Source organism: Fulmarus glacialis, unplaced genomic scaffold, assembly GCF_000690835.1.
Source record: "Fulmarus glacialis isolate BGI_N327 unplaced genomic scaffold, ASM69083v1 scaffold3827, whole genome shotgun sequence".
Lineage (NCBI taxonomy): Eukaryota > Metazoa > Chordata > Aves > Procellariiformes > Procellariidae > Fulmarus > Fulmarus glacialis.
This window is the reverse complement of record NW_009222421.1, coordinates 6,324-18,327: the sequence shown is the minus strand read 5'-3', so window position 1 is coordinate 18,327 and position 12,004 is coordinate 6,324. Positions and strand designations below refer to the sequence as shown.

Genomic DNA, 12,004 nt, shown 5'->3' with positions numbered 1-12,004 from the left:
CTCTTCCCAGCTGCAATACAGACACATAGCGAAAAGGGAATAATACTTGTTTTCCAGTGCCACTACATAGTGCACATGAGATTTTAGAGATGTTCGTTAGAAATAGAGATTTCGGAAGTCGCTGGTGCTCTGCCTTGTTTGCTCTTGTCCTTTGGGTCTGCATCCTGCAATCCAGCTCAGGGTTTGTGGGATTCACTTTCATTATTTTAATCCTTTGCAAAATGAGTTTTCTCAAAGACACTGCTTGTAACTAAATTAGGAGCACGTGAAGAATATCCTCAAATGCATCGATTCTGCAAGCACCTACAAAACCAAGAAGCTTCACCTAATGTAACATTATTTTAATCATAAAGGATAGCATTTGCCAGATTCCCCTGATAGAAGACAGTAAAATGAAATAGCTACATCTATTCAGACGTGTTCGGTCATCTTCTGTTACAACCATGTTAAGTTACTGACTCCTAGATGTCAGCATGCAAAAGCTCTGTAGATCCTTGGGCCTTGCTGGGCAATATCAAATCGTTTCCTACCAATTATTCTTTGCTCTTTTGTCCATTCCGTAGTGATTGTACTAGGCTACTGATTAGCAATGTGTTTACCAGCATATTTTTTAAAAAGTTAAAGTAACTGAATGTAAGAATTATATGGCAGGTGATGACAGGGTCTGTTTGAACAAACGCTATTTAAAAGGCTCACTTCATGCATGAGACGGATCCAGCAAGCCTGTGCCTCCTATGATACCTAGCTAGTCAGCTGAGACGGTAAAATTAATCTCTGGGGTACCCATGAAACCAAAGTGACAGTGGCTTCCCCAGGGATAGGCTTGTCTCACATCTTTCCGGTAGGAAAGACCTGATGTTTTCCAGCCGTCAGAGAGGCTTTTCTTGCTTTGCAGCTGCCACCTCACCCGTGTTTTCATACCTCTGATGGTACCATGGTACGAGAACTGAGACAGATGATGCGGTTATGACACAGTGATCCAGATTTGTCCCAGGAATACCTTTTTCCAGGCATTATCTTGCCACTGCACAGGCATGCTTTACCCTGATAACATCAGGAAAAGAACAGATTTCTTTGGTTTCCCATCGTGAAGCCATCAGCCCATCGTTTTTTTATTTTAAGACATATGAGTCAGGATGCACTTTGTACAGCCTGAATAGCTGCCTTGTGTAATCACACCAGACTGGAAATCTTCCTCCAAAGCACTAGCAGGAATTGAGCTGAGACAGCAATTTTCATAATTTTTGCTGTCAGCTCTTCTGTCCTTAATTAACATGTTTTATTTTGTTCTGAAATGGCCGCTGACTAGAATAAGTCTGCGAGACGCAGGGAAGCTCAGATGATGTTTGCTGAAGTGCTGATGAAAATGAGGGAGCGCAACTCTGCTTGGGCACTGGGTGATCTCATACGGCCTCTCAGCGTAGCCATTTACATAAGAAAACTCGCTATTTTGGAGAGGAAGCTCTCGGAGCATGTGACACAAATCGTAGTGCTTTGAGAGATGTTTGAGAGCTCTCATTACTCATGGTCTGGGCACCGATAGCTACACAAGTGCCTCCAGGCCTGTTGTTAACCTTACTGAACGCAGGATTTACTCATCACGGTTCAAGAGGTCACAGCCGCTTATTTCTGAAGTGCTGACAGGAATTTTTCCCCTCTCTCACAAAGAAAAACCTCTTTAAATATTTATTCTATTTCTTTTTTGCACAGGAAACAGCTTCTCTTTAGTGCTACTTTTTTTTTTTTTTTTAATATAATTGGTTGCCCAGACAACATTTTCGAAGCACAGAACATTTTTATTGCCAGTCAGTGGGGTGATGCCCACAAATGGGCCTCCGTGAGCGTTATACCTGATGATGTGGCTTCTGCATACATGGTCTGCGATTTGTCCCCATCCGAAAGCTTTCATGCCTTCCAGCGTCGCTTCAATTTGCAGCACCTGCCTAATGCCCTCAAATAAATGTTGTCCTAATGGCACAACATGAATACGTGTCCTCATCTGGATTGGGGCAGACACGGGCCACAGCGCTGGCCCGTGAAGTGTCCTCTCTGCCAACTCTTTTTGGTTTTTTTTCCCATCCATTTTACATAGCGTTGAAGTAACACTCGGAGATCCATCATTTACATTGCAATTCCTGGCACTTTTCTTTAAAGATATGTAGAACGTCCCATTTTCTAAGGTATTATGAGGAATTAATTATTTTTGTCAGTTTAACCACTTTGCTTTTTAATTCCTGGAAAAAAGTTAGGCACCTATCACATGCCAAATGCACCAGGGCTCAGTTAAGAAGTCATTAACATCTGCTACTATTTATATTTCTTTACCTCCAGAAATGGATCCAGCTGGATCCTGCTGTGCAAAGTGCTGTCCAAGCTTCTGACTTGGTAGCAGACCTGATCTTAACTCAGGTCTGCTGCCCTTTGCAAGCATTTGCAGGCAGGCAGGGCCCCCTGTCATTTCTATCTAATTTCCCTGATTAGGATATACTTTCAACTCTCTGTGTTTCAGTTTTTAACTCAACTTTTCTTAGTTTCAGCTCCAAAGAACATTAGTATCCAAGACACTAAATTCCTGTTTATGTGGTTCAGAAATTCATCAAATAAGTGAGGGTGTAATTATAATCAATCTGCTTAATAAAGATCAGTTTTCTTTCTGAAAATTAAAGTATTACTTATCAAATCAGAGTATATCTAAAATGTGCATAACCAGTAGTGCATTAGCACATTAGCTTTTAAGGCTCTGCCTTACAGATTAAATTACTGTCAACAGTTCAGAGATCTCATTCTTTCAGGAGTCTTGTCAGAGATTTTGGTCCTGTGGTGAAAAGATGACAGTTAGGATAATTTAACCCAATTAGACTTAGTTAAAGCACTTTTGTTAAGATGCAAATCTACATGTTTACTTACTGAAGAGGCGGACTGATAATGCAACTTCTTCTAATGAAAAGGTCTTCCATCTTCTTATCTGCTTAGGACTCCTATCTCTCTCCATTTCTTATGGAAGGAGTCTAGGTGATGAGCTGGGACTAGACGCCCAACTTTTAGATAGCACCTAAATTGGGTAAGATGAGGCAGCTTGTGTGGCTCATTTCATTGCAGATCAGGTGTGTGGACTGGTTTGCATGCATCCCACCCCATCTTCTAAACTGGAGAAGAAGTGGTGTTTTCAAAACCCTGAGTGATCTGTGTGATTATGGGCAAGATCTGTATAAGCCGTTAGCGATCTGTCATGGGCTGCTCGGCTTGAGACTGTTTATAAGAACTTGATTTTGATGAAGGAGGTGTTCAAAACTGCCTGAAAATGAGTCATTCTTGAGATGTGTCAAGTTGGGCACTCACCAGGAGGTGACTCCAGTCACTCAGCAAATTCCTCTAAAGAGATTTTGGCTGTTTGGGAATTAGGTCTCACTGACTGAATTTCCGTGAGAGCTGGTCTCTCAAAAGCTTTGGTTACTTCTGCAGGTGGGACTTAGACTCGTGAGACACTTATGAGCATTGAAAAGTTTGGAAAAATGTTAGAAGCCTGTCTCAGGCAATCTGATCTCTTTTTGCAGAAATGCTGAATTATGAATTGTGTTTGTGGCTGGCTAATATCTTAATTCTACTGAGATTTAGAATTCTTGCTCTGAGTCCCAACCCAACTTCAAGTAAAATTTTCTTATATTTCCCCATCGTAGGGATTGGGCTGGACCTGGGATATGTGGTTGGTCCCTGAGGAGGTTTTTCTTTGTGAGAGAGGGGAAAAATTCCTTTCACCCCACCTCACTCACTGTTTTTATTCTCTGTAGTGCTTTTATAAAAGGTCATTTCACACATTTCAGGTCTGCCAGAAATCCAGTAGCAATTTCAGATCATATCAAAGCTGTGTGTTTCTCTTAGCCCTGCACAAGACTAAAGCATTTAAGTAAGCAATAGATTTCCATGTTGAATTTTGACTTACTCGCTATCTTTTAAGTCAGAGATTTGAAAATATTCAATAAGCCTTTGGAATATCCTTATTAGCAAAAAGCAACCCCAGGAGTTGTTTAGGCAGTAACACGAGTAATGAAGTAAAAATAAAGCTTGGGAACTGCTCTCACCAGAGTTTGCTCAGGCACAAGCTCGTGACAGTGCGATCGCTCAGCTCCATTGCCGTATCCTGAAACGGGGTTTGCTTGCGTGTGTTTGTAGCTGCATTATGTTCCATGGCAGCTATCTAAATCCGACTCAGTAACATGAAATAGGGACAACAGGAGCACAAGAAACCAGCAACGCTGCACCGAAACCCTGCTGTCCTTCAGAAACAGCCCCAAACTGCAAAGTCTTGGCCAACTAGAACAAGATGAGCACTGGAGGACTGTGTGAAAGCAGGAAAGAAGTTGTTTTCATCCCAGGAGTCAGTGGAAGAGGGACTCTGGCCTTGTGGTGAAGCTGCTTCATGTGCCTCTTAGCCTGTTTGCACCATGAGGAAGGCACTTTGTATGGTGGCAGGGGAGCTCACACTGCTCTTGCACCATCTTTGGCTTCAGAAGAGGGGCTGGGTTGGCCCTTCATGCATCCAACCATCTTCTCAATGGTTCAGGGTTGTTCCTCTCTGTCCATCTTCTTGAGGTGGTACCTTCGAGTCCTGAGCAACGGGGCTGGCACCATCCCTCTTTGGTGTCCTTACAAACTCTGCCCATCACTCACCTTCCCTCTCAGATTTCATGGCCATCTTGTACCTGTGCAGCCCATTCACATTTCCCCCTCTTTACTTGCAGGACCTGCCTACGTGATGGAAACTGGCACTAAAATAGTTACCAGCTGAACTCCTAGTCCTGGCTTGCACCAGGCCAATTTGCTGGGCCAGTTGAGCTGTGTCCCTGCCCAATGTAAGCAGGTCCCTGGTTATTTTAACTCTATTTAGAACTTTTTATTCCTCCCACATTTACGGCAGCCTGCTGATTTGCCACTCCTATGGGGATCTTCAAAACCATCACCCTTTGTTCAAACGCCTCGTTCTTTCTGGCATGCAGCTTGTGGGAAGCCATATAAACCACAGAAAATAGCATTAAACTGAGTTCTTGTGAGACAGCAAAATCTGTTGGGAGTAGCACCGTCATGGGAGTGAAGGAGAATTGCTTTTAAGTATGAGGCTGCTATGAAGAACAGGCACCCTCATGACTTGTATAGTTTGTTCAACAGACTTAAAGTATCAGAGCAATCCCCATCACTTGAGCTCTTTGCAAGAACATCGATTGCTGGTTTTGGCATCCAGCAGCTGCATTTTTAGGGAGCTTATGAGCATAGCTGTGCTCACTGAGGGTAATGGCCTAGTGCTCTGAAAGGTTTCCAAATGTCCCTGTTCTGTATCTTTTCTTAAAACCTCCATTTGAAACAAGCCTTGTAATTTTTTCTCTTATTAAAAATAAAACATAACTAAACAAACAAACAAACAAACCCTAACTGTAAACCAGCAGATCATCTGGCCTGGAAGTGGAGCGCCGTGGGAAGCACATCTTCATGTACCTACAGGTGGGATGAGGCCCTGGGACCACTACCCAACATTTTACCTGCCACATGTTGCTGGTAGCAATGCTGGTTTGGACTGAAACACAGTTCCTGCATGTGAAGCAACCACAGGGCAATATACTGGGGAAGGGTCCAGGTTTGCTTCGTTGACTTCCCCATCTCTGGATGACTGCTGCGTAGTATTTGAGCCCATAGTGATTCCTTGGGGAGGTGCGATACGGGAAGCTCAGCTGGCCTTTCCCCAGCACCAGAAATGGGAACTTTGACTTTCCTGTTCTCCTTATTGCTGTTTTGTCTCCTCAGTCGCCTGTGTTGATCCTTTAATGCTGTCAGCTCTTGGATTTTTTTCATTGCATCTCCTGCTTTTGCCTCTTGGCACTGATCTACCGTCATTTCTGAGAGCTCCTCTGACTTGTTTTTCAGCTCAATAAATATTTCCATCTTTTCCGTATATCAGAGACAGATGATGCTTAGCTATGTTCTCCTGCTCCTGTTGCATGTCTGCTCTTTGGAACAAAAACCAAAAGCAGCCATTTGGCTTTAAAGTAATTATTTAAACCTCCTGCCTTTCTTCATTAAAGTTTACCAAAGGGGAGGTAATAGCCTCACATTTGCTTTGGGCTTGATCCTGTGGTCTTCTTACCTGCTTCATAGCCACCATCCGCAGCAGCAACTGTCTGTTATCCATGCTCTTCACTCCTTAAAAACAGAGAGAAATGCCCCAGCTCAGCTTTGATGTTTTAACAGGGAGAGTCTTTATATAGTTCACACCCCTTGTCTCAGATTTGATTTCTGTTATGTTAATGTGGCATATCTGTATAATGTCAGGAGCTCACTAGGATCCATGGTACTCAGGAGCCATTTGCATAATATTTTCTTTGGGGTGTATAAGATGTATAATGTTTAGCAGTCCTGAAAATGATACAAACAGGAGCAGGCAGTCAAAGGTAGAAGGGATATGTGAATAAAATATTGGGAATTTGGAAGGACTGGAGAGTTGGAAGACATCTAAACACCTAAGGACAGGGGAAAATGGACTCCCTTCTTCAGCATACTTTGTCACAAAATCCAATCACAAGGGATGGGACAAAAAAGGAAATGGAGTCTCATAAACCCTATTTGATGCACATTTTGATAAAGGATTCTTTTTAGAGGAAAAGTTGGAGGCAAGTTTTGATGAATCAGGAAAGAAAGAGTCAGGTTAAGGGACACAAGGGTTGTCTGGGAAGGTTGTCTTGAGAAACTTTGAGGTACAACTGTTTTATACAAGAAAAATGTAAATTTGCTAGACTCTGAAAACTCGCCAGGTGATCTGGGAGGCAGAGGCAGGCCAAATAGGACGGCTTTCCAGGCTTTATTCTTTTATCCCAAGTTCTTCTTCAAATTCAGCCCCACCGGACTGCCTAGCATCAACCTGACCCACAGACCCTGACCCAGCCACTGGGGAAGGAGCTACCTTTTGTAGGGCAGCTGAAGATGCCTTTTATATTTCCACAGCTCTGTCCCCTGTTGTAGTAAGAACATTTTAACATAGCCTATCATTATCTTGATGGACTATGGCAGTGTGCCCGTGTCCTGGTCGGAGGCAGGGACTTCTCAGGAATTGGGGTGCAGGTTTCTGCCAAGCACCTGGGGCCAAGTTAGGAGCCGTTCATGCTAGGTTCAGTGGAAAGAAACCTCCTTTGGCACATAGTGGACAGGTGTTGGAGTATTCACACATTACAACAGTGTATTAGGAATAACAATATATGAACAGAACCATCATTTTAATTTCTTATACATACAGTGGTCCCAGTTTGCTGGATGACTTGAAGATTGGGGTAATAATTACCCTGTGCTGCAGATTGGGGCATATCCCAATCTTCAAGAGTACTCATAATCTGGCTGTCAGCTATGTTTTTATCCACGTTCCCTTGGATTTTCTTCCTTATTATAATGTCTCTCCAGTATGAATTGACCCTTTGAATCATTCTGCTGCTTGTGGAAGTGCAGCCTGGATGCCCTCATCTGCCTTCTGCACTGTCTTCCCTTCAATCCCTTCTATAAGCTGTCATGCCCGAGCTCCAGAAAGTCTTTTCTGTTTCTCATTATTGCTTCCTGTTCCCTTCCTTACTGGCAGTTTTGACCTTAGTTTTGTTGACTTGTCTACCTTAAGAAGATAACTCTTTGAAGAGTCCTTACCAGTACACCAAAGCATATGTAACAACTAAATGTGAGGCTCAAGTTTTAATAGATTTATGTGCTTTACAAATTTTTTTCTGTTCTTCAAGTAACTAACTGATGTTGGTAAGACTCCTAGCAGAGGAAGGCATAACCCCAAAGAAATATTTTTGCTGGAACTTGCCCCTTCATGATTCTTTTGCAGTATTTGAACTCCAAAGCACTCAGAGAAAATACTGTGCCTTTTAAAACCCAGTGTGGCAAGTCTGCTTTAGGAATGCCACAAGAGTGATTTCTTGCATTATTGCGGACATTTTGCTTTGAAAAAAGCAAAAGCTTCTTTACATGAAAAAGATTAGTCACAGGGTATTAAAATTTAGGTTTAAGCATTTGCACTGAAAAGTCCCAACAGGGAAAACATAATATTCCAGGTTCCCCCCCAAAAAATGCACCTTGTTAACTCTCACTGGTGTAAGAAAGGAAAGCAGACCCACAAAGAGTTTCAATAAATGCCCAGGCTCTCACTTCTAGCAAAATTCAGATTATGGTGGCTGAAAGCTATAGAGGCAGAAGGCTCAGTTCCTTTGTGCATGTGTCCCATTCCCGCTATTTTCCATTACTCCCTCTGAGGTGTCTGTGTTCCCAGAGGCAGCAGGACAAATGACTCCCTCTGACATCCAGCAGGCTTTGGAAGGCAGCTCTTGGGAGGTATGGTGACAGCTCTCCTTCCTCTCCTGCAGATGTAACTTGTCACCTCCCTGACACGCTGCACTTTCTGACTTGCCTCTTGAAATCCCCGGGTTGGCAGCGCGATGCGGTGGAGCTGCGAGGCTGTCAGGGTGAACGTGCACCTCAGCACCGGTGCAAAGCTTGGCCTCGTTTTCCTCCAGGTCTCCTAAAGTTCCTCTGGGAGAAAGGTGATGGCCCTCTGCCTCTCAGGCATTTTTCTGTGCTTGGTTTTGTTTTCTGCCCTTGGAGTCAGAAAATAGGGAATTTGCTCCACTTTAGGAGTCATCCTTCTTTGTGAGAATATGAGCTTCAAAAACACCAGGATATTTGCAAATGCAAGGGCTGTATGTGGAGGGCAGCACAAGGTCTCAGGGAGCTTCAAGTTTCAGGGTCCTACCTCTTGGCCACCGTCAAATGTTTGGTCTTGTAACGTGCGCTCGTTTGGCTTTTTATTTTCAGCTCCTGAAGTGCTGGCCCAGAAACCCTACAGCAAAGCCGTGGACTGCTGGTCCATTGGGGTCATCGCATACATCCTGTGAGTATCTGTTGGGTTTTCAATCACAGAGTTGGGACCTGCAACATGCCCTCCCACCATGTAGTTACCCGCTTCGTCTGGTCCAAGAAAGTTCATCTCTGACACTTGTGACCCAGGATAACATGGAACACCTCCCAGTTACGTAAAGGCTGAGATTTGGGCAGAAGTGGTAGGAAATGAACCAGGACCCTTCAAAAACAAAAATCCTTGCTCCCGCCTGAACTAAGCTGTGTGCAATAGTATGGGCTTGTCCGGGTTGTAACGTTAGTGAAGCTATTCCCTCTGCTGCTCAGGTTAGCTTTGACAAGAAACAAATTTGGCCGTATCCACAGAGCACAGCATCGTGCCCACAGGCGTATCCTGAAGGGCCACCTCTCTCAAGGCGTCACCGTAATGGCTTTTTTTTCCCTGGGGAGGGCACAGAGGGAGGTAAGGGGGGAAGAGCTTTTCCTGTACTGCAGTGAATTATTCTTATCAAAACATAATACAAAGAATGGAGATTTTTACTGAAAATGAGGAATCGTTTTCCTTAATACATCCAACCATCAGGTCCCATAGGAGAGGGTGAGCTGATTTCTGCCATGTCAGTTCTGTCACTCTTCTATCAAGCCATTAAGCCTCTGCATTCTTGGCTGAGATTTGCTCCTCTAATGGGGCTAATGGCTGCTCAAGAGGGTGGGGATTGGTTGCTTGAGAAAGCTACAGGACCAGGACTTTTGTGCATTCGCCAAAGTGGTGGATAGATCTCAGAACTCGTATGTTTATGGAGATTTAGTGCCTGTCCTCATTCAGTACCTGCCACCCTTCTTCCCAAAGGCTTAATAGGATAATTTAGATTAGAGGGAACCTCAGGAAGTCCTGTCCTTGAGGTCAGGCTAGGTTGCCTAGGGCTTTATCCAGTCGGGTCTTGAAATCTTCTGAAGACAGAGACTGCACAAGGTCTGTGGGCAACCTGTTCTACTGCTTGACTGTCCTCACGGGGAAAAGGTTTTTCCATATACAGACTTGTCTCCATGAAAGGGGCAGTCAGTACTCTAGATGTGTGTGCACCTTCAGTGCTTGAGCCATGGAAGTAGATAAGCCACCTCCTGTCCCAGCGACAACACTTGGAAGGATTGGAGAGGTGTCCTGGCCACTGCTGTCACAGGGATGCCCTGGTGCCAGGGGTCATTAGTGCTGTCCAGAGAAGGGCGTCCATAACGTTTCTGGGCACCATCATCTGAATCCAGCTCTGTGTGCATAAGCATATGAAATCACTGCTAATATTTGGATTGAGAAGGAAATGCAGAACTTGTTGTCTGTGAACCTGTAGGAAGACTCGCTCTAGCTTAGGGGCCTGTCTTCGTGGGGTGGTCTGTGCTCAGGGCTCGGGTCTGTGAGTCCATGCACGTCATTCAAATAACAATTGCGTAGGTTGCATCTGCACTGCCTAGCAGACTTTGAAGCAGGAGCTATTCATGCAGGTCTTCGAGAGGAGGTCAGGCTTTTGCCACGGGCTGACCCAGGGTGACAACTCAGAGTAGAACAAGCCTGTTCCTTTTGTGCAAGAGAGCACAGAGCTGCTGTGTAGCTGTTTGCTGCAGAAACAAATGTCTTTTCATGCCAGCATTACCAGTGCTTCCCTTTTTTTTTTTTATTTTTCCCTTTTACACAACTGTCACAGTTATACAAGACTGAAGGAAAAAGCAGCTCCAACGAGGCACAGCATTAAAGCATTCCTACTTTGTTCCCTTTCTCCTTATGCAAACATTTCATGGCTTGTCAACATGAATAACTTTTTGATGGTGTAGTAGAACTATTTTTGCCAGGACTAACCTCATTGCTGTATTATCCACTCTGTGCAATGTTCATTCTTTACATTTTCATTTAGTCTTGAGCATAAGTTACATGCTACCCAAAATAGCTTTTTTATATTAAGATAGGAAGGCTTTATTTATTTGCATGTATGTTTATTTATTTAAAACAAAGTCCTGCCTAAAACATCAGTTTTGTGACTGGCTTTCCAATCTACATGAATATTTGAAAACTTGTTGAGTACAAAACTTTGCAGGGCGATGGATTTATCTTGGAGCAACCATCAATAGCAGGATGCAAAAAGCTTTTGCATAACAAAGCAAAAATCAACAGTGCTGATTCTGACTTTGTGGCAAAGCCCAGCGGGACATGCTACAGCAGTGGGGAAGACAGCAGACATAACAAAATGCCTCGGAGGCTGCTTCACACATCACTCCCTAGTGCACTTTTAGATGAGGATGGTGTGTGCTGACCCAAACTTAACATCTTCCACAAGCAAACCTGAGCATGGAAGGCCTAGGGGTTGGGTTTTTTGACATTTTTGGTCCTTGCCAGCCATGGCAGGACAATCAAGTAGAGTCTTTTCTGTTGCTTTTGTAGTACTTTGCTCAGCACCAGCTTCAGAGAGCAGGAAGAAGGAGGATGCAGGTGGAAGACAGCAGTATGCTGCCCCACTTCCAGGCTCGACTGCTGCCTAGGTTCAGTTTATTGTCAAATATCCACCATGAAAATATGTGTCCATCTGGCAGCCCACAGGAGGGCTCTGAACTGTTGCATCCTGGTTGCCTGGAGATAAACTTGGCTCTGCTTTCCTCCAAGTTTTCAGTCCCATTCAACCATGGCTCATGCACCAAAGGTCTTTTTTGCTGGCAGACCTGTTGTTGTTATTTCACTTGTTGCTTTTATGTGTCTTGCTGAGGAATACGGGTGAGACAGTGCTAAGTAATGTGTCCTCCACACATCAAGTTTATGAACACATCTTCGATAGGTGGAAGGTTTTGATCTCATCCGTAATCCTTCCCCCTTCCTAAGCAAGGCTGCTCTTTCTGCAAGGTTCAGCTCAGTTGTTTCCTGCTCTGTTTTCCAAATCAGCATGTGCTGGGCTTGTCAAGCAAGGCATACACACTCCTCAAATCTAAATTCCCCATTTGCTGTACGGGGAATTCCCAACCCTGAAGGCTTAAATCAGTTTAGCAAGAATGAGTCCCTGTGAATTCCTGTTTGCAGGACAAGGAAATCTTTTCAGGGTTTCTGTGCTTCATGTAATAAGGACTTGATTTGTATTATGTACAGTCA

General features: G+C 44.0%; 1 protein-coding gene across 1 annotated transcript in view; it reads left to right on the top strand.

The window, feature by feature from the left end:
- Window positions 1-8,918, top strand: part of LOC104079394 (calcium/calmodulin-dependent protein kinase type 1D-like) — a 59,512-nt gene extending 50,594 nt beyond the window's left edge. The window contains exon 6 of the mRNA XM_009581427.1: window positions 8,839-8,918. Within this exon, the coding sequence (XP_009579722.1) occupies window positions 8,839-8,918 (80 nt within the window). The remainder of the gene's footprint in view (window positions 1-8,838) is intronic.
- The last annotated feature ends 3,086 nt before the right edge of the window (window positions 8,919-12,004 follow it).